The sequence below is a fragment of the Bacidia gigantensis genome (genome assembly GCF_019456465.1).
Source record: "Bacidia gigantensis strain McMullin 20006 chromosome Unknown contig_295, whole genome shotgun sequence".
Lineage (NCBI taxonomy): Eukaryota > Fungi > Ascomycota > Lecanoromycetes > Lecanorales > Ramalinaceae > Bacidia > Bacidia gigantensis.
Genome location: NW_025408608.1, coordinates 153,064 through 178,245, shown reverse-complemented (window position 1 = coordinate 178,245; position 25,182 = coordinate 153,064). Strand labels below are relative to the sequence as shown.

The window sequence follows — 25,182 nt, the reverse complement described above, 5'->3', positions numbered from 1 at the left end:
CTGAGCATTTCTAGACATGCCGTAGTCTTCCCCCCCCTACGTGAAGGCTCTAGGTAGAGTAGGCAACGTGGCGAAATGGGAAGATACCGGCCCCTCCAGAAGGAGGCTCAAAATGCCTGTACTTTGCCTCATTCCCAACTATAAGACACTCAAGCACGACACTATTAGCAGCTCTTCTCACCCTCCAAGATCGCGGCAAGATTTAAAGTTCTTATTGTTAGTGAAAGTGCAGCACGATGTGAATCTCCCCAGCCCCTACTCAGAGTTTTCTCATACACCGTGAACACATACTGACATCCCCTTAATTTAGGTGCACCAACGTGACTACAACAAAAATGAGAACACACCCCTTAGCGATCCTTTCTTCAGTCACATCGCTTGAACAATGCGAGGATCGAAAGAACGGAAGGCCATGTCAGTCAACGGACACACGTATGATCACGAAATTCGTGCGAAGTGCGTCATGGAAGGACAAGGGACGTGAAGATGGTGAAAATAGTGATGGAAGACTTGGTGATGAGACTATGTGATGAAGGCTTAGTTCTGGCAGAAATCGGGAGAGAAAGGAGATCATTTGAGCACTTGGGAGGAGTAGGACATAAAGATTTCTCACAATGCAGTAGATGCTAGTAGATTGATATTTAAGGAATGCTTGATCAGTCTTCTCTTCACAGTATTAACGCCCTTTCTCACCCCGAGGTCATTCCTCAGGCGTGAAACTCTGCGTAAGACAAGTGTTTATTCTCATAGATTGCAGGGAGCCAACGATCAAAACCTCTATCGTCCGTTTTCAACGAGCAGCATCTGTTATGATCGTTTTTTGGGTAGCTTTATACAAGCGGCTCATCGCTCTTGCGAACGGTCGTGATAGTTCCTATCGCTTCCATCACAGAAACCAGGCAAAGGAGGCAATCCTACCGTACAAAGCGGTACAGGCTCCTCTCAGACATAATAGCGACTTAGCATTTGCCTTGAAAGTCACCATAAAACCCAATCCGACCACCGCCCAAAAAAAAAGCCACCCTCAAACAAAGATCAATCACAGAAGACCGGTTCTGAGAAATCCAGCAAGCGACATAAGTAAAATCGAGGAATCACAACAATGCATGCACAGCCCGCTTTGTATAATGGTACCCATAACTGACGTGCACGAACATAATCACCGGAGAAACCTGCAAGCGCTGCCATACGGTGCTATGGAGCGACGTTCTTCACGTATCATGCGCAAAAAGCAGAGTCAAACTCGCGTGTCAGCCGAAGGACGTCAAGAACGTTGAAGAAGTCGCCAGCTGCGTGAGATGCGAGGAAAAAATGACATAGTCACTGGAAAGGAGCACAGGCAACTGGGTAATCGAGACGGGAGTAGATGAACATTTGGTGGTGGAGTGACAAAGCAATCAAGGGCTTCACAAACCCACAATTTTTGATTTCAGAAGAAAAAAGCTTCGTCATCACATCCAGCCTCCCCTATCTTCACACAGCGCAAACCCCCAGTACCACAGCCATGACCATACCCGCGAACGCCGCCGCCAGCAAAGGGACAGCTTTCCCAACCCCTCCCACCCTCGCCGCCGCGCCCGAAGTCGGCGAGGCCGAAGCTGTCACCCCTCCCCCTCCCCCTCCCCCTCCCCCTGCGCCCGTACTCCCCACCGTCACAGTCACAGCCCCCGTCGCACTCGCACTCGCGCTCGCCGTCCCTGTGGTGGCAGTCTCATCACCCGCACCATCAACGCTGTCGTCGCTCGCGTTGCCCGTGTCCGCTGTGTTCGATTGCGCTGCGGAGGGGGAGGGGGTTGCGTGACTGTGATGGGGCCTGCAGTTGATGGAGGGGTAGGGGTGGGGGGTGGGGGATTGGGTGACTGTCACTTGGCTTGGTTGTGCTGCGGCCGACGAGGAGGAGGGTTGTGTGTCGATGTCGGAGGAATCGGAATCGCTGTCAGAGGAGGAGGGGCTGGAGCCTGCGTTTGCGGAACCCTGCTGGTTTGGGCTTTGAGGCTGGCTTGAGGGCTGTGAGGAGGATGGGCTGTTGTTCTGAGAGGGCGATGGATTTTGGTTCGGTGACGGGGATGGCTGTTGGGACTGTTGGTTCCCGCTGTTGTTACCGCCGTTGCCGGCATTGCTCCCACTGTTGCTGCTTCCGCTACTGCTTCCGCTGTTGTTGCCACCACTGTTACTTCCGCTGGTGCCAGTGCTTCCGCCGCCGCCACCACCTCCCGAACTACCTGACTTGGGACTGCCTATATCATTGATGCAATTCCTGTCACACGTGGGCGCAGCAACATAATTGAACGTCAGTATCCCGCTATCTGGATCATTACTCTGCTGGTCGACAAAGTGGATCGGTACACTGCCACAAGTCGTACATTTATGATCCAGGATAGCGTCGACAAGCGGTCGGATCTTCCCCAGTGTCAGGCCTGTATGCTGCGGGAAGAGGCAAATGCCCCCCTCGTTGATGTTTCCGCCTAGTCCGATTGATGCACCCGGGCTGAATCCGCGGATTGCTGGTCCATCAAAGCCGATTTCGATTGTTATCTTCTGGCTTTGCGAGACGCACACTACATGGTCACCGGCATTGTAGACGGTACTGTCTGGCTTCGAAGACGCATACACAACGTCTCGCAGGACCTGAATGATCGAGGCGTCGTTCTGGTTATTCCAGCTGGCGCGAGGGCAGAGTCCTGAGCCCCGACAGTTGATCCCGAGTGCTTTGACTTGGTTCAAGAACGTTACAGCGATGAGAAGGAGAAGATGCATCATCTCGACGAGCGTTCGTCGGACCAATGATTGTTCTTAGCTTTTATTCCCTCTCAGGATCTGGTGTATCTCTTGTCTTCGAGGAAAGGGAAGTCAGCAGGAGAAAGCAGAGGAAACGAAGGGCGGGGAAGTCATGATCATGTATGTGCAACGTTTCAGCCTCGTGTGACGATATGCAGAACCGAGCTTCTAGCTACCCTCTAGGTCCAGCTAGCAGACTACCGGCTCACGGCGCGGTGCCTGACGGACGTTACCAGCGCCGACGGTGTCTCTTTCTAGCGCCTTCATTCCTCGCTTCCAGGCCGGCTGCCACTATAAACTCAGGAGGCTGGGAGCGTTGCACCCTAAAGTCAGCACTAACCCCACGCACGAAGTTTCTCGTGGTTTTAGTCGCAGCTGTCCATTCCAGAACCGGAAAGGCCAACCTGAGGATGAAAAGCCTAGATGGGGCGTTCTATTGAGCCTCATTCAGCCTGTTGCTCGAAAAGTTTCTTGAGATCTGTATTTTAGGCAGGGTGCTCCAATGCTAGATTCACACATTTCCACAAAACTCTTGGAAGCCGAAATTAGATCGGGACGAGTCTCGTGCAAGGGATTCATCTCCCGCAAGAATTGGCTTTGTGGATCAAGGGTCATATCGTGAGCTCGTCCTTTCGCACTCCCGGGTGAAAGCGAAAGTCTTGTCACATGAGATCGACCGAGTTCAACATGTTCACGTCCCTTGCTTGATGGATATAGACCTTTAGGCCATAGAGCCAGTAGTCATTCGTCAACAAGCAAGCTTTTGCTGAATTCCTTATGGGAGGATCAAGAAGTCCTCTATCGACTCGATCAAGACCCACCAGAACCTGTGAGAGACCCCGATGAGAGGATTGAGTATTCAAGTGGGAAAAGTCCTAGCCTTGTGTTTGCTGATTGCTCGTTGTGCCTGATACGAAAACCCAAGACTTCAGGCTTACGATGCAATTCCTCCGAGTGCGAATAATCTATCGCGCGGATCAGTGCTAGAGTGGTCTCTCAATCGTCCTAGTAAGTAAAGAATTGGGACCTCGGAGCCTTCTCTCAGACGATGAATAATGCTAGACATGTTGTATAAATTTGAAAGTCCTGTGCACGCAGATGATGACTCGTAGCTGAGGTCGTTACCTACATCATTCGCGAATGTTGCAACGTAAAACTTGTACGGTTGACTTATCAGGCAGCTTCCACACACAAAGGTCGTGAAATGAGCAGCGATAGCCTCTTGTACCACCCGCAGTCTATTAAACCACTCTCTTTTCTTTCGAAAAGAGATTGCCAGCCGCTGCGTCCGTCGCTTCCCTTGAGTATCTCTCTGCCCAGTGCCCATCGCTCATCGAGACTAAGCTCTCTGTTGTCCTCAATTTCATTTATCTTTGCACATAATGCGGGAATTGCTTCGAAGAGTCTAGTGATAGATTTGTCTTGCTCACCCAGCCAGATCATCACAAGTCTAGAGCTGGCGTAGATCTGATACATCAGGGGTATCTGAACTGCCTTTTCATGTAGTTCGAGCTGGTCGATGCAAATAGCATCGACCCATAGAACCCGACGCGTTTCCCGGGCCATTTCGCACAACGCTGCGTGCAGACGAGCGGTGATTGGTAAGTATTGACGATCGAGATAAAGTCGATGGGAGAATAGCGGCTCGCCCCAAGCGTAAGATAGAGCTGTGTAATATAATTCTTTTGCTTGCTCTATCTCCGTGTCTATAAGTACTGCATGAAGCTCATTCCCAGGTGCTGTTTCCTCCAAGCAGAGTAGTCGTATATGTGTAGGAGATGTCAATGGATCATGCGAGTAAAGATTTCTGTCCTGCTCCATTTGAATTGGAGGTTTGTCGTCCAATGCGGGATTTGAAACGCTGTCGCTCATGTCGTGGTGTAAGTGGTATTTTCTTGTAAGGTGTGGACAAAACTCCAGTCTATTGCACAGTGGTGATTGAAGAAATTGACTTCACAAGGGTTGATGGAAGGCAGGTTGATCATTAGCTCTCGTCCAGCTGCGTAAGCATGCAGGAGGCGTGGAGCGCCGTGGACGAATCATCCGTGTGGCGTCCAAAGCCAAAGCCACAGGCACTCATCCCGAATCACCTGATCACAGCCTACCGTCGTGATACGCATCTAGGACAATATCATAGTGACTCCATGTTGATGTCAAGACCTATCATGGTACCGTATTGTTATGAGGCATCGACCCTGAGTCAGGCAAAATCTGCTGCCCTTCAGCTTCTATAATTTGTTCAATCGTTGTTCAGCAGTTGCGAGACAAATCCCTCGACTTATTAAGTCCCTTGATCTATAAAGGAATGTGTAACCTCGACATGTTCATTGGTGATGACAATTCGGGATTTGACGTCTAGAGCTTTCAACGCGCCCAAAATTTCCATAGTAAATTGGTTCGCCTTTGCTTGGTGCCCTGTTCCTTTTCACGTTGTCTCGACCTCACAAGCAGGCCTTTTCATCAGCTGTGGCGTCAGAGTCGGAGCATCTGAATCATGAGGTCCTGACCCGCGTTTAGGATCAATAAATAGTGGAGAGCCTTGCTATTGCCGCAACACAAATTCTCCGTCGGGGTTCAGAGACACTGCTCCAGCCAACAATCTGATGTCCTCTCCAAGGACATATATTCCACCGTGAAGTCTGCCGAGCACTTGCATTCCCAGATTCTTCATTTTTCAACTTTGAGCTTCTGCGACGATCATCGCGTAGAGCCTCCAATCTACTCGATGACATGCTGTTCGTCATCTCACTGATACAAACCTATCTCTTCCAAATCGCACATACATCCTTAATAACTACAGGCCTGAATCACACAGCCATCTCGCGATACAGCATACCAACAAACAAGCAGCCAAACTGCGAGGCTTTCCGCCCCGGCCCAGACACGCATACCGTACCCGTTACCGAATCTGACTGCAAGGACGCAATAAACACGATAGCTCTCGACTTCCCAGGACCAGATCCAATTGCTTTTTACACCGCCGGTCGTACGCCCCGAGAATGGCGGCAAGCCATGGTGCCGTATGACAAAACCATGGGAACGTGTGGAATCGTCATCGACCTAGTCGACGAGGCTCCAATCAAGCTTATCAGACCAGTGGACTTGGTGAGCGCGCTCGAGGGCGTGCAGAATGCTTGTGTTGTCAATGTGACGGCGTCGATGGGTGGAGGCACCTTTCAGGATGATGATGGTGGTAGTACGGTTTTCGTGGGGTTGTTTCCTAGCAGCTCATATTCGAGCCTGACTACCTCATGATTTGAGGAGATACCTTGCATTCCGCGCACTTGTTAGATAGTGTTTAGTTCAGAAAGTATCTCAGAGGTTGGCTGCCTGTTCTTGCGACGCTGTTCAGACATTGAAAGAAGCATTGTGCGAAGAAATTTCGCATAGATTCCTCGATGGACGCTGATCTCGCAATGCTTTCAATCGATCCATATTGCCGTTCGAAAAGACTATCTGGAGGTTTCAGCTCGCGTCATGGTCATGGTTTCTTGCAAGGCCAGCGCTTGCAGGCTCTCGCGCATCCCTGACAACCAGAACACGGACGGCGTGACATAAAGATGTTGAACAAGGACTCTCATCTGATCTGATTGCAAGACGTAGAGTGCGATCTTCCATGATTCGACGCAACTTGTGCCGCTTTTCGCGTGTGGCCTTTCGTATCTTTGCTTTCTATTTTTGGAACACGTGATTCAGTATGATGGGACAATGAGATTTCGGTCCCATAGCCGCGAAACATAATCATCACCACACATCGTGGCGGTCCCATTTGATTCCAAAGCGGTAAGCGTCTCACATAGATTTCCTCATAAGAATGATGTGGTCGCAGGGAGCATCATTACTAGCTTCGTCTGGCATCATGCAGACTTTCCGCATGCTTCTTCAAGCTTACGTCCTTCAGGCCACACTGACTCACGCTTTTCCCTCAGTTATTAATGACACAAGATTAGAGCAGCTTGCCAACTTGACCGAGCAAGTACCTCAATGTAAGGAGCGCCCAAGCCCTCCAGCAGGCTCACCTCCATTACTCATTGACTGGGACTGTCGAGAAGCGATAAACTCGATTAGCCAAGAATTTCCAGGCAACGAGCCAATAACCGTCTACAACGATCTCGTGCCGCCGCTTGCAACTCCTCGGATTAGGGCTCCTTACAAAAAGAAAGAAGGATCATGTCAAGTCATCATCGATCTCGCAGAGGGCACCGCAACCCGATTCTTTCACCCAGACGACCTCATTCGACTTCTAACTCGGTTACGTAGACGATGCGTCAGTGATATTGAGCTGATATCCATGGGTGGAGATATTGAGACACAACCCCACTGGGGGCTGTTCGCGTACCTCAGACCGTCAAGTCAGCCGTGGCCCGATCCTCTTAATGACGATGGTGTTGTTGCGCTACCAGCTTCGGAAACCGAGTAGTTGTTTGTTACACGACATTGGGGCTGCATTGAGCAACGGCATAGAGATTTCCGAGGAGCCTCAATTACCTCAGTCGAGCTAGGATCGATACCAGTTCCACCAAGGACCAGAAAAGCATTCCAATGATCAGCAGACATTTCATGAGACGCCTAGCATGACCAAAGCCTTCCGGATGGTAGATTCCCCATTCTCGACATCTCCTACCTTTGGAGAGATGTGCCAATATAGTGTGGATGGTACCAGACATATTATATTTCTCCTATTGAGGAAATGAAAGCCTGTTTCTTGAGCAACTTCACCGACGTTCCGAGAAACCAGATACGTTAGCGATGGACCTCCACGCTATCTTGCAACGTCACAAAGGCTCAACAAGATAGGCCTGTAAATTCATAACAAGCCCAGTGTGTACTAGCTGTGATGAGAAAAGCTTCAGTAAGGCGGAGCCAGGATTTAGCAATCGCGAAAACGGGCTTCGTGCACAACAACTTCACGCTTGAAAAAGGCACACAACAAATTCCAACGTCAGTTGTCCTACGCGACCATGGAGGAGCCCACCAAGCCTAGCAAACAATAGCAACTGTCCAACCCGTTGCTATGACCTTTCAAGACTTAATTGAAAGCGAATTTGGCCTTTTACGAGATAGAGACATCAAAATGTGGCTTCGTTAACTTTTAAATTCGCTTGTATCAGGCGTATGCCGCACTATATCTCAGGATTCATCTAGGAGTAAGAAGAGAGGAACGGATTTTAATGAACTTGGGTGGTGTCTAGCCCCATTAAGCTAGCTTCAAAAGCTACAATCTGTAAACTTTGGCATGTCTTGGCATCTCTGTCTGCAGGATGAAAAGCATCAGCAATGCAGCGCCCAGAATAATATTGATTGATTCCCCAATCTTCATTCTCTATACATTGTCTATGCCAGTCTAATTCATTTTACAGCTGCATTTTACGGATGTAATCTACTCATTGCTGCCTGCTCCTTCTCGTGATCGCGCCCAGCGCAAGACTCTCCCTCGTGCCACATAATCCCAACGTCATACGGAGCATCTAAAAGGCATTATCTCTAGCGACTGCGCTCCACCACCCATGATACGCATGGATGACCAAGCGAGACAACCTTGTTCCTTCAATCGAGGGTCCTGACGCAACTCACTCCTCCAGTCCCTCTCCAAACATCCCTACCCCTTCCACAAGCCCGAGTTCCAGACCAGCCTCACGCCGCCACTCACCTCTCCGATCCATCCTGGCGAGCAAGATTCGCATATCACCACCGCCTCACAGCAGGACCTCGACGCCTGTGCAGAAGCACGTCACGTTACAAGATCCCAAGGATTTTGCATCTTTGGACTCAGAATCTGACGAAGAGGGGGAGGAGAAGATGGTGAATGGGCGCCCACCATTTCACCGTCCAACTGACGGGCGATCACAAACCCCATTACTCGGGGGCAAAGATGAGCGTGGAAGATCATTACTCACTGATGAAGATGGCTCGTCGAGACCAGCCTTTCACGCCCGGCGATCAACATTTCGGTCCCGGAGTCCAGACATGGAGGGCGCAAGCGCTGTGAGGAAGAAATACATATATGCGAGTTTCTTCCTCTTGCTCAGCTTGGTGAGCTTTGTGGTGCAGACGGAGACGGCGGTATACATCCAGCACGATCTGAAATGGAAAAAGCATTATGCTATGCTGTAAGCACCTCCCCAGGCCGACCCCCTCCATCCCAAGCTAATATGTTTCAAGGTACTTCACACACGGCTCTTGGTCCCTCCTCTGGCCAACCCAACTCCTCATTCTGCGAATATCATACTGGAAAACTCCCTGGCGGCCCTTCTGGCGACGACACCTCTACCTCCTGCGCACGACAGCCCAAATGGTTGAGTCCCAAGACCTGCACCTCACGAGCCGCGAATCCCAAAAATCACCCATCCCCTACATACTCAAAAGAACAGCTATTGTCACGACGGCGCTGACCGTGGCGGGCGGGTCATGGTACGTAGCCGTCGACATGACCTCGGCCAGCGATCTGACAGCCATCTACAATTGCTCCGCTTTTTTCGCCTATGCGTTCTCTATCCCGCTGCTAGGCGACAAGCTACGGTTTGATAAAGTGTTCGCCGTCGCGGTCGCCATCGCTGGCGTACTGACGGTCGCGTACGGCGACTCCAACCCGGCCAAACAAGGCGGCAAATCAGGCGGGAGTAACGGCGGGGGCGACCAGCCAGAAGAAGCGAGCAATCGTGCTTTGGGTAACATCGTCATTGGGGTCGGCAGTGTTCTGTACGGGCTATACGAGGTGCTATACAAGAGGATGGCATGTCCGCCTGAGGGCACGAGTGCAGGGAGGGGGATGATCTTCGCGAATCTATTTGGCAGCTTAATTGGGATGTTCACGCTCTTCGTTCTATGGGTTCCGTTGGTATTCTTGCATATTACTGGTATAGAGACGTTCGCGCTACCGAAAGGAGAAGCGGCGTGGATGTTGGCGATTTCTACACTTTCGAATGCTAGTGAGCGTCCCTCCCTTCAACTTTCCTCTCACGATCAGTGTGATTTGGTATCGAACACTAGTATACTGACATCTACGCAGTCTTCTCCGGCTCCTTCCTCGTCCTCATCTCCCTCACCTCACCCGTCCTCTCTTCCGTCGCTGCACTGTGAGTTTCCCCCCTTCCCTCCCCTCAGCCTCCCATAAACCCTCAACTAACCATCCCTACCAGCCTCACGATCTTCCTAGTAGCAATAGCCGACTGGGCGATAAAAGGCGAAAGACTGTCCAAAGGCGCCATAATCGGCGGTCTCCTGATCATCGGCGCCTTTCTGTTGCTGACATGGGCCACGTATAGAGAGATGGTTGAGGAGAGGGAGAAACGGTAAATCCCCAACCTCATTCTCTGCTCGCCTACACCCGCCATCACCTTTCCCTACCTAAACGGCGTGATCACTATTATTCCATGATTGGAGATGTGCTAACGGAGAACGTGCCGTAGGATAGAATCCGACCCCATAGAATCCGACGACGATGAATGATAGACTGGACGCATGATAGAATAGAGACTACCCTACCACAACAGGCGGTGGCGGACACAGCGATATCGGTATGTTGGTGGCATAGATTCAGCTCGCATGGCGAAGGCGTTCTATCGACTTCAGCTTCCCCAGCCCTCTCCCACCTTGCACATAATAGATAGGGAGGGGGAGACGAAGAGGGGGAAAAACAAGGCACGTTCAGCATTCACATAGCATAGCACAATATCATAAAAATAAGCAGTAGAGCTCTCTGGCTCCATTTCATGAAGGTAAAAGACTGATCAACCTATTCTAGCAAAGTGATGAGAAATAGAAATAGGGGTTGGGGTATCAATGCCGTTATTACTGCTTCCTCCACCTCCCTCTGCCACCCGATCGCAGACTCCACGCACGCTAAAATGTATGCTCATCCACCCCCTTCATCTTCACTTCCTGTCATTACACCCCTCGCCTCTCGTGTCTCCCTCCTCCATCCACTCCCGTATTTCAGCATTCATTCTCATCTCCACAACACGCTCTCCACAACACAAGAAATATGCCTCCGTCGAAATTTAAAATAGTACGTAGGTGAAGGCGGGTGGTGGGGTGGTGGGATGGGTGGTCTAGGAATAAGTGACCCGTCCGTCCTTCCCGAACGCCAAGCTCCACCTCTTCAGCCCCCAGCGGCGCACGTACAGGACTTTGGGGATGAGTGTGTATTGGTGCATCTATATTCCGAGAGGGAGGGGGGTAAGCGAACGTCATGCGCGATGTGGGAGGGAGAGGCACACCTTATGCACATAATGAAAATCCCCCATCTTGACTCCCAACCTCTCTTTATCTTTCCTACGTCTCTCCTTCTCTACCGCCTTCTCAATCCCAACCCTCTCCTTCTCCTTCTTTTTCGCCTGTCTAACCTTCTTCCTCTTTTCCGCAGCCCTAGCAGCCTGCTTCAACTGCCTCTCGATCCGCTCTTCCTGTGCTTGTGTGGGACCTATCGTTTCCTACCCGACTATCCAACCTAGCGACCCAACCCAAGGCCAAGGCTGCCGAAAGCTATGGTAAGGTGTCGTAACTCCTAGGGAGACGTGAGGAAGGTTGTGGGATACTATCAGGTATGAGGTGATGGATGGGAAGGAGGAAAGAAAGACGGATTCAGACGAGGATTTATTCGGTCAGGGCAGGCGCGCTGGCAGCGCCAAGGAACGGCTGTAAACAGGTTTCCAGGTTGAATTGAGCTTGGCGGCCGGGACGGAGCGCTTGGCGTGTGGCGACGTGGCTGTGCACTGAGAGAGGTGTGGCTGTGCTTGTGGATTTTTGTTCACGATCGTGGGTGAATTGAGGGTGGATCTTACAGGAATTGATATCTGGGCTTGATGGGGGCGATTGCTGGAGTAAGAAATAGTATCGTGATAGATTGTACGGTCGAGTCTAAGGTCAATCTGCCAATGTCCCAATCCTTCCCTAGATTGATCATTACACGAAGCATTCTGAGACCAAAACGACGTCTTCTACTCCCGTTTGATTCTCGGCCTACCACGTTTCCTCCCCGTCCTTTTCCCTGCCATCCCCTTTTCCGACCCATTGCCTTTTACCAAACCGACTTGATCAGTAGCACAAGTGGTTGCCTCCATCTCCCCCTCATCCACCCTTGCCCCCGCCGTAAGATTTCCATACATAAGCTTCTCCCAAAGATCACTCAATTCTGGCACCAAGATACGGTCCATTTGATTTAGAGTCCTATGACGCATGATACCGTTTAAATACATGACGTCAGTCTGCGTGAGGCAGGCATTCACATTCTGTTCCAGAAACACCTCAAGGACTTGTGGCGAGGGTTCAAGGGGCCCGGCTGAATTGCCGAGCGTTTGAGATTGGCCATTAAAGGTGACGTTGCATTCAGAAGTCGCTGCGGGTTCTTTGAAGACCGCTGCTTTGACGAGGAGGGCAGCGACGCCGGCTTCCTTTATGATGCTTTGACGCGATCGTAGAGCCTGCTCTAAGGATAGGTGAAGGTTGAGGAGGGTGTAGAACAGCAAGACTTGGACGTCAGGTTGGTCACTCACTTCGCGGAATGTCTTGATCCATTTGAGTTCGAGGTGCGTCCAGATGATGCGGGTGAGCAGATCGTCTGTATCGCTTGGGGGAGATGCCTGTAACAGCGGCTCTATGAAGTCTGCTACGCAGACGTTCTCGCAGATTTCCAGGCTCAGAGCGTATTGCATGAACTCGGATGTAGCTAAATTGTATCGTGCGGACATGAAAGCGATATCTTTATGCCCAGGATCTGTCTCTGCCGGGGTGCCTGAAGAATGTCGCTGTTGATGTCGAATGTCACCATATGCTAAGCTGCAAAGAAGAGACCGAAAAATAAGGACCCTGCCACTCTCCATTACATGTTCACCGACGTTCTCTTTGATCATCTTCTCGCCTGCTTTGACCATTACAAACTCCTTAACGGTTTGATGGATGAATTGGACCATATCCGGCTTGGAGGTCCTCCAATGACTGAAAACTTCTAGAAGCCCACCAGACAAGGCGTTGAGTCGCCGTACCATCTGATCATACGACATCTTCCGGAATACAGGCTGTGCAGGCTTACCCGTCGTTAGAAAATGGGCTGCCATGAGCATATCGGTCATGGTGAAAGGCCCGAGTGCAGATATTGCAATTTGAAAGATGGCAAAAACCTCATAGCCAGAATTCTCCAAAGTCATAGCCGTGGAAAGTCTCGCACGACGCATGGCTCGAACGTAGAGATCCTCAAGTTCCACTGGGATTTCAGACAGCAGTCTTTCTAATTGGTCGAATGTCGCACCGTCCGTCAATCCTTCAATCAATTCGTTGACGACCAGCCTGACCCATAGAAAGACGCCGCGGGCTTTTGCCATGATATCGCTGACCAGTGATTGGAGTTCATCAGTGCCTTCAACTGTGAGTTCACCTCGTTGCTCCTTGCGGATTCTATCTTCGGCATAATGTCGAATGTCGCTTGTTGTATAGTCATGAATGGCAAATCCTGGGTAATCTGAGAATGCAGTCCTGAAGACGTTTTCCGGACGTCCTGCGACGCATAGACGGATGCGAAAGTACGAATTTTGCTCACACTGCGTCAAAGACCTCAAGGTCGAAATCAATTCCTGGTGTTTTCCATCGTGTTCGTCCAAGGCATCGACGAATAAGCAGAGGTTTAATGGGTAGGTTGACTTGGAGGCAATTGATCTAATGGCATCTTTGATATGGCTTGGCTTCCAACTACGTACCTCGGGCCGTTCGGTGTTATGTGTGTCTCGTTTCACACTTGTCCAAATTGAGTATATGAAGGTGAACAAGTCCGGTTGCTGTTGCAAAATTTGGTAAAGAATTTCGCGCAGAAAACCGTTGATCGATTTTTGTACCTCGGTGCCCCGATCATGAAAGAAGTATCCGGCTATGTTCCAGCTGTTCGAATCATATTGCTCCAGAAACCCTTTAGTTTTGGTGTGGCCCATGGCATATTTCATTAGGGTAGATTTACCAGAGCCCGGCTTTCCGTTGATCCAAAAAATTGGCCTCTCGTCTTTGCCCGAAAGCCAGGAAGTGAAGCCAGTCATGTCATCATATAACCACTTATAAGTGTCATAATATGCTGGCGTGACATTCTCCATACGCGTCCTTGCTGCTGCGATGTTGAGTGATTTAAGGCAATCTTCGCATTCTTTATTGTACACCTCGTCAAAGATAAGACCGTCGGGAAGCTTGGAAGACTTGATTCCAGATTTCACTACAGTACTCGGCTGATCTGGAGCTTGATTGACGCTCTCAAGCCAACGTCCTAAGACGGCGATTATGCTTTGGAAGCCTCTATCGGTAGAGTCGCGGAATTTCGCAATCTCCTTATGATTAGCATGGATGTAGCCTTTCGTTTCCCCCAGATATCCGATGCTGGAAGCTTGTTCCTGCACGATCATGTAGCCATGGGTCTTTAGCTCCTCCTGGAAGGAATGTACTTTGACTTTGCCATCACCAAGGATCTGTCCAAAGCTCCGGGTTATTCGATCAAGGGTCTCTGAATTTTCCGTGATTGCGCTCAAGATTTTGTCATTAGCATTCCAGTAGAAGGTCCTAATCAAATTCATAGCAATCTTTCCGAGTCCCGCAGCTTTCGAGCCATGGTGGGGTGTGCCAAGAAACATCACTCCGAGTGTCGTGGGAAGGATCTCATCGATCCATGTGGCTTCGTTTCTTGATCGACTCAAGGCATCTTTGACGACTACACCGCCCAAGCTATGGGCAATAAAGATCAGCGGTCTCCTCTTAGCGGAGTCCGAGCTCCTCCTCAGGGCTAGATCAGATAACAAGACTCCCGCATGGTGAAACACCGAGTCCTTGGATTTTGGTGATAGCATGTTTTTCAGGCTCACGTCATAGCCCCATGTCATGACTCTTGCCTGCGGTAAAGCTTCAGGCAGTAGATCTCGGGGCCAGAAGACTTCGTTTGACTGTATTGCGGGCTCAATCCGACGCCGCTTTGACGGCGGGTGGTCGAGATCAGGATCATTCTCATCAGAATCGTTTGGTTCTGAAATGGCTTTCGAATCCTTGGGGCTGCATGTCCATGTGTCTTTAGGATGGCCGAGGATGCCGTGGACAAAGACAATACTATTACAGACAGTTCATCAGTATCCTGAAAGACGCAGATGCCTCATAACGTACTCAACCGAATGATCTCTTGCCTTCTTGGGCTCATACACCACCGTCAAACCCGTCTTGTGCACGACTCCGTCCATGGTGACCGAGGCAGCGCCAATTGAATCGGCGATTCAAGAAGGCAGCTATTCTCTAACAAGACCTCCAAGCATTGAGATCAACATAACAAATTGCAGGAAAAAGGGACGCGCAAAGTCTGCAGGAATCACAGCAAGAAACCAGAACGAAGCCACTATTGAAGTACAGCAGCCAGACGCCGCACAGCCACGTCCATTTACCTAGGAACCTCAATCATCCGTAGGCCTCCTGGTGCCTCTAACGAATAAGCCGAGGCTGGGCTAAGCACGAGGCTGATAGCGCCCAAGCTGCTGTAGAGGCAGGCATTATTTGGCCCCCAATCCATACCGACCCTCCCCCTTCTTCCTCTAAAGCCAGAGACTCAAGGGGAATAGCTCTGAGCGCTCGCATCGGTGCTGATGTGAGATCACAATACTGCTGGTACCTCCTGCATCATTTCACGACCTCCTCGGTTTGAAAGTTCAACAATCTCGTCAGGCACCAGGACCAGACCAGGACAGCAAAAGAAGAAGACGACTCGCAAAGAAGGGTGTGATGAAATTAGTGTCGGGTTCTCGGGCCGTGAAAGCGACGCGCCAAGAAACGTACAGCCAGCATGCACCCACCCAATCAACCCCTTATCTATTTTAAGCACCAAATCATCACATCTCGAGACTCTCGTCAATGCCATCCACCATTTGATACGAGAAGTGCTCGCAGAAGGCATACAGCAATATGACGATGGCAGCCTTGACCCTACCTATGATACCATCACCTCTTTCCCTTTCCCCAACCATTAAGCCTCCAAGATCATGTGTGATATAAAGCCCCCACCCCAAGGTTGACTTAAAAGACGTACAATCCTACCCCCCCACCCCCGTCCCCCCTCCCCCTTCGCACTCACAAATCCTACATCCACATCCCTCATATCCCTCACGTACCTACCTATTCAAGAACACCAATAACGCGTCCCCACATAGACTCGGAGCGGAGATGCAGAATGATGGTAGATGTTATAAGCTCTGGGATAGGGGTAAGTTTGGGGATGGGGGAAGGGGAAGGGGAAGGGAGGAGGAGGGGGGGAAATAGCCCAGTAGAGGTGGAGGTACCATCATGATGCGGTAACAGCATGAAGGGATGGGATGACAGTACCCACGCTCCCAATCACCCCCTTCCCTTCCCTTCCCTTCCACGGCTTGTGGACGAGTCCAAAGCAGAGAACACAGCTCCAAAAAATGATCATTTACATTGAATACTACTATCCAGTCATCACCAACTATTTTTCAGTCATATCCAATCGTCCCCCCTCCCGTCTCCAAAATTCATCAAACCCCATCACAACTCATCCCTCTTCCTCTTCCCCGCCACGGGTATCATCTTCTGACTCCTCAGCCTAAACGCCGCTACGCCATGACTCGGCACATCCGCCTTTACACTCCCACCCGCCATCAACGTCGCCACCTTCACCCCCAGCACAGCCGTATCATTCTTCTTAACAGCGTCCGCGTACGGCGTCACCGTAACATTAAACGGCGTATACGCCGCCGCCGCCGCCGTCGTAGTATTAGTCCCATTACTCGGGGTAGGGGCAGTCAAGCTCTGAATCCCGCCATCTATGATCGTCTTCGCGGTAGCGTCGTCCATCCTATTCGCCCACAAATCGTACACGTCCCATGTATTTGCCGTCTGCACGCTCGGCTTACTGGATCCAGTGGTAACGTAGTCCACAAAAACCTCGTCGATGGTCGCGGACAAGCTTTGCTGCTGAGCTCCAGCGTTGACGAAGGCGATTACCTGGTCTCCGCCCGCGAGACGGCCGGTCCAGAAGTAAGTTTCCCCCGCTGTGTAGAGGTCGGCGGAATACGTGTTGTTTTGGGAGGAGTAGGCTGGTTTCTGCCAGACGCGAAAGGCGGCCGTGCCCAGACTGTCTTGGGAGATGGCGAGGATGGCGGGGTTGGAGAGGATGGAGAGGGAGGGGGCATCCATGAGGGTGAGGTCATTGCCCATTATAAGGGGGATTTGACGAGGGCCCTGCGGTCGCTTTCATCAGCACAGATGTCCGTGTTAGATGAAAGGGGGGGCAATCCCACCACATAGTCATATGTAGCTTGTATTCATCATCAGTCATCCCCGAGTTCCCGACCTCTAACGCGTCCAAATCATTCCATCCTCCAGGCCGGCCTTTATCCACAATACTCGCCACCTTATTCAGAATATTCATGACACTGCAATGGAAACCCGGCAGGGCACAGTCCCACGTCGTGCACGGACACCTAGGATCAGGCCGATCAAACGAATCATAAATATCCCCCGCAATCCTCCATGAATTCGCGATCGTGCTCGCGAAATTCCAAGGGTAGTCTGTCCCCCAATTACACATCGAGTAGAAAATTGGCCTGCCCGTCGCATTCAGTGCGTCACTCATAGCTTTGTACCGATCATAGCTAAGCTTCGACGTCCCCTCTTGCCCCTCATTATAACAATTATCATACTTGAGGTAATCGACACCCCAGTCCGCGAACGTCTGGGCGTCCTGTTTCTCAAAGCCCAGACTGCCAGCATATTGAGCGCACGTGTATTTGCCGGCTGAGCTGTACATGCCCCATTTGAGGCCCATATCGTGGATCTGGGACGCGAGGCCAGCCATGCCGGAGGGGAATTTAGTGGTATTAGCGAGGAGAGTGCCATTGTCGGAGCGGCCGGAAGACCAGCAGTCATCGAGGATCACGTATTTGTAGCCTAGGTCGCGGAGACTATGAGAGGGGAACATGTCAGTGGGTAGGTTTGACGAAATGGAAGCAGAAAGTATGGGAGCGGAAGGATTGGGGTGAGGACATACCCCAAGTCCACGAGCTTCTTCGCATTGTCAAGAATGACATCTTCATCAACCTGGCACGCTATCGAATTCCAATTATCCCAGCCCATCTGAGGCGTGACACCAAGGCCATTCCCAGGTCCTTGGGGAGAAATCGCGCTGGCGAGTGGAAGTTGTGGAGCGAGCAGCGCCACCACCACCGCTGCGGCCAACCGAATCGTAGCACGCTGCAATGCCATCTCCAAAACAATACCGATAGCCAGGGAAGGCCATTCTGACAGGTAGGGCCCACCGCTCACTTATACTCTGGCGCTGATGGAAAGATGGTTTAGGCAAGCCAGCCGCATCCGACCTCTCCCCTCGCCCCAACCCAGTCACCCACTGCCTCAAATCTTGAATAATCCTACACCGTACCGGTCCCCCTCCCCTACCCTACCCTTCCCTACCCAGCTCGGGTGCCGGTAGAGCTCGAACAAAGTCCCACGGCTCCATAACACCCTCACCAGCCCTTTCCCATTCGCTGAGCCAGGAGGACAACGCAGGAACCCCATACCTCCGTAAGGCTAGCATGGTTCATGGGGACGCAAACACCAGCTAATCGCCAAAGCAGTAAGCGAGAGTATTCAGCTGATGACGTGGGAAGGATTCAGGGCTGAAAATTAAATGGATGGTGAGGATAATTGAGGAGTAAGCAGTAGTGAGTAGAGTAGCAAAAGTAGTAATTTCTGGTGCGGGGAATACCGCACCGCTCGGATAGTCTTTGCCGGTGAGGGGAGAAGAGAGGAGAAGGAGTTTCTGCATCCGAAAAATCATCGCCGAATCGCAGGTCTGTACACCGTGCTGGAGCGTTAAATACTGCAGTTTTTAATGTTGGCGAGGTGCGCTTTGGATGAGGCGGGTGAAGCCGCCTATTATCGAAGCTTGTAGTCGTTGCTAAGGATTCAAGATCTGAGGTACCGTAAATTAAACACGGAAATGCAATCGAGCAGAAACGGAGACAGAAACGGCACACGATGCACAATCAGAGAATATCGAAGAATCCTCAATTCCCTTTTCAATGGAGCCATACAAGAAGTAGCTACCTATCTCTGTACCTCTCAGCACCACGCTCATATGGCGGGCTCATCATGCAACGGCTTTTCTTCTCCTCCCTTGACCGTGACCCAGTTCCATTTCCCATACCACTCACCCCTGAATATCCACATCACCATTCTTTCCCCGTTTTTATCCACAGCTTCTCCCCCTCTAAGCATTCACAATCTCGGGTAAAATACTGTAGTAAAAAATGACACGCGCGCCTTGTTGGTATCTTAAGCAATCAATAGATAAAAAGGGTATTGGGAATGTTGTCTCAATGAAGTCGTAGAAGTCGGGTTCACAATCCATTTTCGACCGGGGTAAACCAGCTGTCTTCGAGACAGGATCGAAAGATGTCCTCATGGCAGAGCATAGAAAGCCTCGTCTAGTGTTGCTGGCGTCCATGGCGCGGAACCGTGACCGGATTGGAGACCGAGTCGAAATGAGCGTATTAGGATAATAGTCTTTTAGTTCGTCAAGCTTAAGGAGAGTCGATGTCGTAAAAATGTCGTTCTATATCAGATAAAGGCTGGATTGCAAGATACTATCGTGAAAGCGTAAAGTCAAAGCCATCTTATGTATGGTCGACGTGAAGACCAAGCGAGATCCACCCAGGCTTGGCCAGAATTGGTATCGAGCTTAGAACACAGCGCTCCTGCGCTTCTCAGTTGCGCTCGTGAGGACGAGCATGGGCTGGCCACGTTGTTCATTCTTGTTTTCTTGATCCTCCACCGTGATCTCCACCATTTTCCCGCCGATGCCCTCCTCGCTGCTTAGACTCTGGGCAGTCAGAGAGTTTCCAGTCGAGTTCCTCTCACGTGAATGCTCTTGGAACTTCTTGCGTTCTGAACCAATAGCACCATGAACACTACCACTGTTACTGCTACCAACGCTGTCGTCATCTGATTCGGATGTAACAGAGAATGTGATCTCGCATTCGCTTGAAGGTGTCCCGCTAGGAGAACCTTCGAGTGAATTGCTACCACGAGAAGCCCCTCTCCGGGACACACCAGCTCGAACGAGGCTGTTCAAGGCGCGACGACGTTGGCGAGTGGCGAAGTTCTTGCTGCCCTCATGCTTGGAAGTAGGTTTCTCGACTAAATCTTCAAGAGACGGAGGCCCACGAGGCTGACGAATCGGGTGATCACCAGCGCGAGACTGACCAGGACCGAATGTACCTGTTTGAGGGGTCAAAGGAAAGCTAGCAGTCCTAGGTACAGGACCCCTTGGACCATCCGTTGCGTTTGCGGCGAAGCCGGTAACGGAAGACAACTGCTTCGTATGACCACGTCGAAAGGCTGATGCCGAGGGTGGCGGGAGCATGCTGTCCACGCTTGGGGGAGATCTGCTCTTTGGAGGGGATGGGCTGCGGAAAGTCTGCACGGGGGCATTGCTCTCGGGTGGTGGAGAGACTTGAGCGTGGAACGTTGGGGTTGTAGGTGGTGGTGAATGAGACAAATCATTGTGGGTGACCTGCACCTGGGCTTGCACCTGAGCCTGAGCCTGCTCTTGCTCATTCACCATGAGCTTTTGTTGACCAGTCATCGGATTGAAGACGCTGTAGAGACCGGGGGTACCAGGAACTGGCGTGACGACCGGTTGCATGCCGCTTTGGACTTGCTGGCTGTAGAAACCGTTCATCGTAGATTGCATCTGTTGTTGTCCCATTCCACCGCCCAGATTGAGGTTCTGCATCTGGTGTTGTGCCATGGAAAGGCTGTGCAATTGTTGCTGTAGCAGCGCCTGTTGTGCAGCTAGCTGTTGTCCTTGGACCATCAAAGCAGCATATTCCTCCGCATCCATGCCTGCTGTATCCTGCTCTTGCTCGTATTGCAGCTCGGGTGGTGCAAGAATTTCAGGAAGCCCGTACATGTTTGCACCTCGATTCACTCCCCGACGCTGGACGTTTCCAAATCCATTGCCGATCGCAGTCTGCGGCACGCCCATGTTACGAAGTCTTTGATTGGTGGGTGGACTTCCGCCACGATTGTAAGAATGTTGGGCTGGGTTGAGTGGAGCGGAGCCAGGAGGCATGGGAGACTTGGGAGCCGTTCGGAGACCGGCAAGCAAGTGAGAACGACTGGTCCTAGGAGTATTGCCCGTGGGTGCTTGCTGGGACTCGTTAATAGTCGAAATGTTCGACGGAGGTGCCATAGAGGAGCGTTTGTTGAAGACTGGTGCCCCTCCACGCCTAGCAGCAAAGCCAGACCCAGGCATCCCGAGTCCCGACTCAAAATGGTGGTTGGGAGGGAATGACATTTGCGCAAGACCACCTCCAGTGTGACTCATATTGAGGATTGGTCGATTAGCAGTAATTTCGGGGTGGTTGGTGGGATATGCTTGTGCAAGCTGTTGATGACCTATTTCTCGTTTGATCCGTACCGATGTATCTTTAAATGGCCCACAGATTGACCCACTCTTGACTTTGAGAATGTAAAGTGTCAAGATGGAGTGTTGGTGGGGATGGTTTGTTGCCAATGATCGATGGCTCTTCGTAAGGTCGAGTGCTACGGAAGGAACAAGAGGGTACCTAATCGACGTGACCCTACATCAGCGTCAGCTTGATATGTTGGATTTGATTTACTGATGGACTCACCAAGCAAAGACCTTATATCTGTAGTAAGCTTGGCTTAGGGTGGGGGGCAATTGCAACCCGTTTTAGATCCGATTGCTGAGACACAGCTCTTGTGAATGATGGTCCCAGACTCTTGTGAATATGAAGGATTCTGATTCGATATGATGTATGATCAATGGTAGCTTGTCTTTAATTGCCAGCAAAGCAGACAACGGCCACCTGGACGCGAGATGGGATCCCGGAGTGGGGGGTACTAATGTTGTATTACGAGGATATGTGGAGAGCGACGTCTCTTAATGATAGCGACCGCCGAGAAGCTGTCAAGGAATGAATATATCCAGCGAAGATTGTCTCTTTCAGTGATTAGGAAGGTTGTATGTGGATTAGAAAATGGTAAGATTCCGGGGAGCCGCGGCGGCCGAGTAAATGCAAGAGGAGGTCTCCCGGATCGAATGTAAGGAAAGGCAAAAACAAAGTAGATGATTGAAGAACACCGGTGCAAGCAAAAGCCGCTGCGGTCGAAGAAGGGGAGGAAGAATGGTAAAGGTTAGTGAACGGAGGTTTGATGGTGTAACAGAAGTGGAGGTTGAAGATGAAGACGGTAGAAAGAGGCTTCGCACAGGAAGGGGAAGGGGCACGGGACAGAGTTGGCCCCTAAGCTTCAACACTATAGGGCTGGTACCCTGTAGCGCAGCGCATCAGAGTCGCTAATTGGCCTCCCCGGGGTAGGCTGCATGCCCGCTAGAGCCTCTGGAGTTTAGTCCCAGTCACGCCCGAGGTTTAGCAGAAATTGCCAGGGGAAAGAACAGCGTGAGAAGTAGAGAATCAGCATGGCCATGGGCTACTTGCGACTATGAGAGGATAGACCGAGAACGGCTGCTAGTCCAACAGCAAATCACACGCTTGGAATTGACTGGCCTGATGGCTTGCATCTGGCCCCAGAGAGCCCATCTCTCCACGCTCATTCGTGCGTGGGCTGAAAGGCAAAATCACCCTCCCCCTCCCCCTTCATCAGCTCAGCAAACAACCCCTCGAGTTCCTTGCGCTTGCCAACACATGACCGGTGACCTGGAGAAAGGGCGGTGGGCACTCGCTCCAGTCATCGTGGAGAGTCTGCTCTTTCCCTCTCGTTGCTGGATCGCGTCACCATTCACAAGTGCCCATACAAACAACGAAGGATCCTGTCGCCGCTCGGCGCTTAAGCACGAGAATTCACATATGGAGGGGCAGACCTAGACCCCTGGCAATTGCCGCCTCCAGTCATCATGCTGCTTTCCTTCCAGGCCACAGGTGCTGATGATGATGATGGTACGACCTCAAGAAAGGAGTCTGATGGGGCCGTAAGCTTTGTTGCAACCCAACAGTCGTTGTTCGAAACATCTTTTCAGCCTGTTACTACATGCTTGTGTTCCTCTGAGTTTGCTCCTGATACAGCTCGTTACTTAATGATGAACAGCGATCTCCAGTTGAATATTGACCGATGTTTGATAGCCTCCAGAATAGAATTGGATTGCGCGTACGCGTTTGGTGATCCTGTATTAGGCTCTTGATGCGTATTGGCTCGAGCTGCCGCTGTGATGTTTGAGCTCCATTGGCAGCGTTGCGGCAAGCGAGTCAGGAGGCTCTGCTAAATATAGCAACATTCCTTCGCCTACTGCTCGTCGCACCATCTCAGCCTCCTTCGCGTCTTCGTTGCAGCGGAGTTTCATCGGTTCCTTTTTGATCAGCGATTTGTATGAAATGTTCAGACTTGGCAAGCCTACGGGCCTAAAACCTTTAGCCGTTTGAGCTGCAGCTGAAGCTCAACAATTATTTCTTCGGTATGCGATAGCTTTGGTCAATCGTTCACCAAATGTTTTACATTTTGCCAGTCATGCTCCGTTACGCTGTCAATCTTGCTACGACCTTAGGCGCTGAGTGAAGCAAAGTAAAGAAATGCGTGTCTGAGGATTGGAGATGATGATATTGTCTAGATACTGCTGCTCTTTGCCTGTGCGTAGGGTTGAAGTCTTGCGTTGAATCGACGGGGATCACCCATTGGTCTCTGATCCTAATCATCTAGTGATCAATGTATGTTGTTGGAAAAACGGCACTCGTCTACCGGCAAGTCTTCATACACACAGTTTGCAGGAGATTCGAAAAGTATAATGGGTCCGAAGATCTTTCTTAGAATGCCGGTACTTTCACATCTAGACTTTCACACACCAAGGCCACAACGCGCTGTAACAGAAAGAGACTTACCCTGGTTTTCCCCGTCCAGATTTGGATGGAAGACATCATCATTTTTGCACTTTGAACTGACATGTTGCCTCCTTGGCCGTTGAGAGATTCCCGCCTATGGTATTGAAGTCTGGCATTGGCTCTGGAGCTGCAACCCTATAGGCTGCAGACATGCATGACTGGGCTATCCCTTTGAGTCTCATGCCTTAGTGGATATACCCTGCCCTTGTTATGCATCGCTCAAGCATGCTCGTGGGGGTAATGACTCTTGTCGAAGTCCATGGACCGCCCAAGTCGCACAGCACTATCCCTGCGTTTGAAGGATTAGCAGGCAGACATAGCGGAAACCAGGGTTCCCGATCTGGTGATGAGACGGGAACCGTTTTTGACTTAAAAGATAAGCGTGCGTTAGGCTGTGGTAAATGCATATGCCTCCTTGTCGATGCGAAGCCCCTGGTGGCCTCCGCATGAATCGCAGGGGCACCACAGGCTCTTGAAATTTTAGTATGATGGCCTCTTGCATTGGTTGCTTCATGGTAGATTGACAAGTGTGTATGCGATGTAACGTCTTTCGTGGGCGTGAGGACTTGGCAAGTTTGCCCTTGAGGTGGAGAATACTTGGGAAGCCGTGTCATGGGACGGCTCGTAAAAGTATTGAGGCCGCTAACAATGCAGCTCAAAGGGGAGTAGAGAAGCATCATGCAAGTGGTCGCCTGCGCTGTCGTTCAGGCAACAAAACCAGCAGATGTTGAGGCACCAGTCGAGACCGGTGTACGCTCGGCCGCGGTGGATGCCATAATCTAGACAACGTGTCCGCCGATGTCTGGCTATGGCTTTTCTAGCAATTTTCAAAAATGGGCTCGAGACCATTATACCAAGTCCTATTGAGAGGCTGAAGTGCTGCAGCATCGTATTTCTCCGAGGTAGTCCGACCGTTGCCTTGGTAGGGGGCGTTGAATGCCGCAGCTGCAGGTTCATAAAACGTTGACGGTACCCTTTAGGCTGTCTCCACCGTTATGCAAGCGCTTACGATGCTGATGATCACGATCGAGCTTCTCATGATGCGCATACCGGTAGAAGACTGGCACAAGTAAGGTCTAGTATTTCTCTGCCACTACATGTTGACCACGTCATTGTGAGGACTTACCTACTTTTGCATGAATACCACTTGTGACTGGCATATTCGCAAATTGTATATGGAATTCAGAGTATTGCAAGGCATTTCAGACAGCACAGTCCCCGCACCCGTATAGGGCGAGAAGGGCCGTTTTTCGTTGGCAGTCCCCCCGATTAGGAGACGTCTACCTGCATGAACACGTTCCTCGTGCGCACGGCTGGGAAACCTCCGAAATTATTCGACGAAGGATGCTGCGTGGGGTTCGCAAGGATGCAGGATTCGCCTGAAACAGCTGTTGTATTGAGACTACATACAGAGTAGCTCCAGATGACCAATGGTAATGCCGTACATGTCTCGACAGGTGTCAAGACTTCAGATGCCACGCGTACATACGTCAGGCCGAGCGATATATGGATCTCCTTCTCT

General features: G+C 51.0%; 6 protein-coding genes across 6 annotated transcripts; 3 read left to right on the top strand and 3 right to left on the bottom strand.

Moving 5' to 3' along the window:
* Window positions 1-5,508: 5,508 nt before the first annotated feature.
* KY384_008107 (uncharacterized protein) lies at window positions 5,509-6,033 on the top strand (the record flags this gene model as incomplete). The annotated part of the gene is made up of 1 exon (XM_044816596.1): window positions 5,509-6,033. One exon carries the CDS (start codon window positions 5,509-5,511, stop codon window positions 6,031-6,033), a length of 525 nt encoding a protein of 174 aa, XP_044665961.1.
* Window positions 6,034-6,637: 604 nt separating this feature from the next.
* KY384_008106 (uncharacterized protein) lies at window positions 6,638-7,198 on the top strand (the record flags this gene model as incomplete). Its single annotated transcript, XM_044816595.1, has 1 exon — window positions 6,638-7,198. One exon carries the CDS (start codon window positions 6,638-6,640, stop codon window positions 7,196-7,198), a length of 561 nt encoding a protein of 186 aa, XP_044665960.1.
* A 1,872-nt stretch (window positions 7,199-9,070) lies between these two features.
* KY384_008105 (uncharacterized protein) lies at window positions 9,071-10,074 on the top strand (the record flags this gene model as incomplete). The annotated part of the gene is made up of 2 exons (XM_044816594.1): window positions 9,071-9,786; window positions 9,918-10,074. The coding sequence occupies 2 exons, from the start codon at window positions 9,071-9,073 to the stop codon at window positions 10,072-10,074; spliced, it is 873 nt and encodes a 290-aa protein (XP_044665959.1).
* Window positions 10,075-11,717: 1,643 nt separating this feature from the next.
* On the bottom strand, window positions 11,718-14,975 carry KY384_008104 (uncharacterized protein; the record flags this gene model as incomplete). Its single annotated transcript, XM_044816593.1, has 2 exons — window positions 11,718-14,847; window positions 14,902-14,975. 2 exons carry the CDS (start codon window positions 14,973-14,975, stop codon window positions 11,718-11,720), a joined length of 3,204 nt encoding a protein of 1,067 aa, XP_044665958.1.
* Window positions 14,976-16,287: 1,312 nt separating this feature from the next.
* Window positions 16,288-18,006, bottom strand: KY384_008103 (uncharacterized protein; the record flags this gene model as incomplete). Its single annotated transcript, XM_044816592.1, has 3 exons — window positions 16,288-16,983; window positions 17,096-17,705; window positions 17,792-18,006. 3 exons carry the CDS (start codon window positions 18,004-18,006, stop codon window positions 16,288-16,290), a joined length of 1,521 nt encoding a protein of 506 aa, XP_044665957.1.
* Window positions 18,007-19,483: 1,477 nt separating this feature from the next.
* KY384_008102 (uncharacterized protein) lies at window positions 19,484-20,998 on the bottom strand (the record flags this gene model as incomplete). The annotated part of the gene is made up of 2 exons (XM_044816591.1): window positions 19,484-20,116; window positions 20,228-20,998. The coding sequence occupies 2 exons, from the start codon at window positions 20,996-20,998 to the stop codon at window positions 19,484-19,486; spliced, it is 1,404 nt and encodes a 467-aa protein (XP_044665956.1).
* Window positions 20,999-25,182: the final 4,184 nt, after the last annotated feature.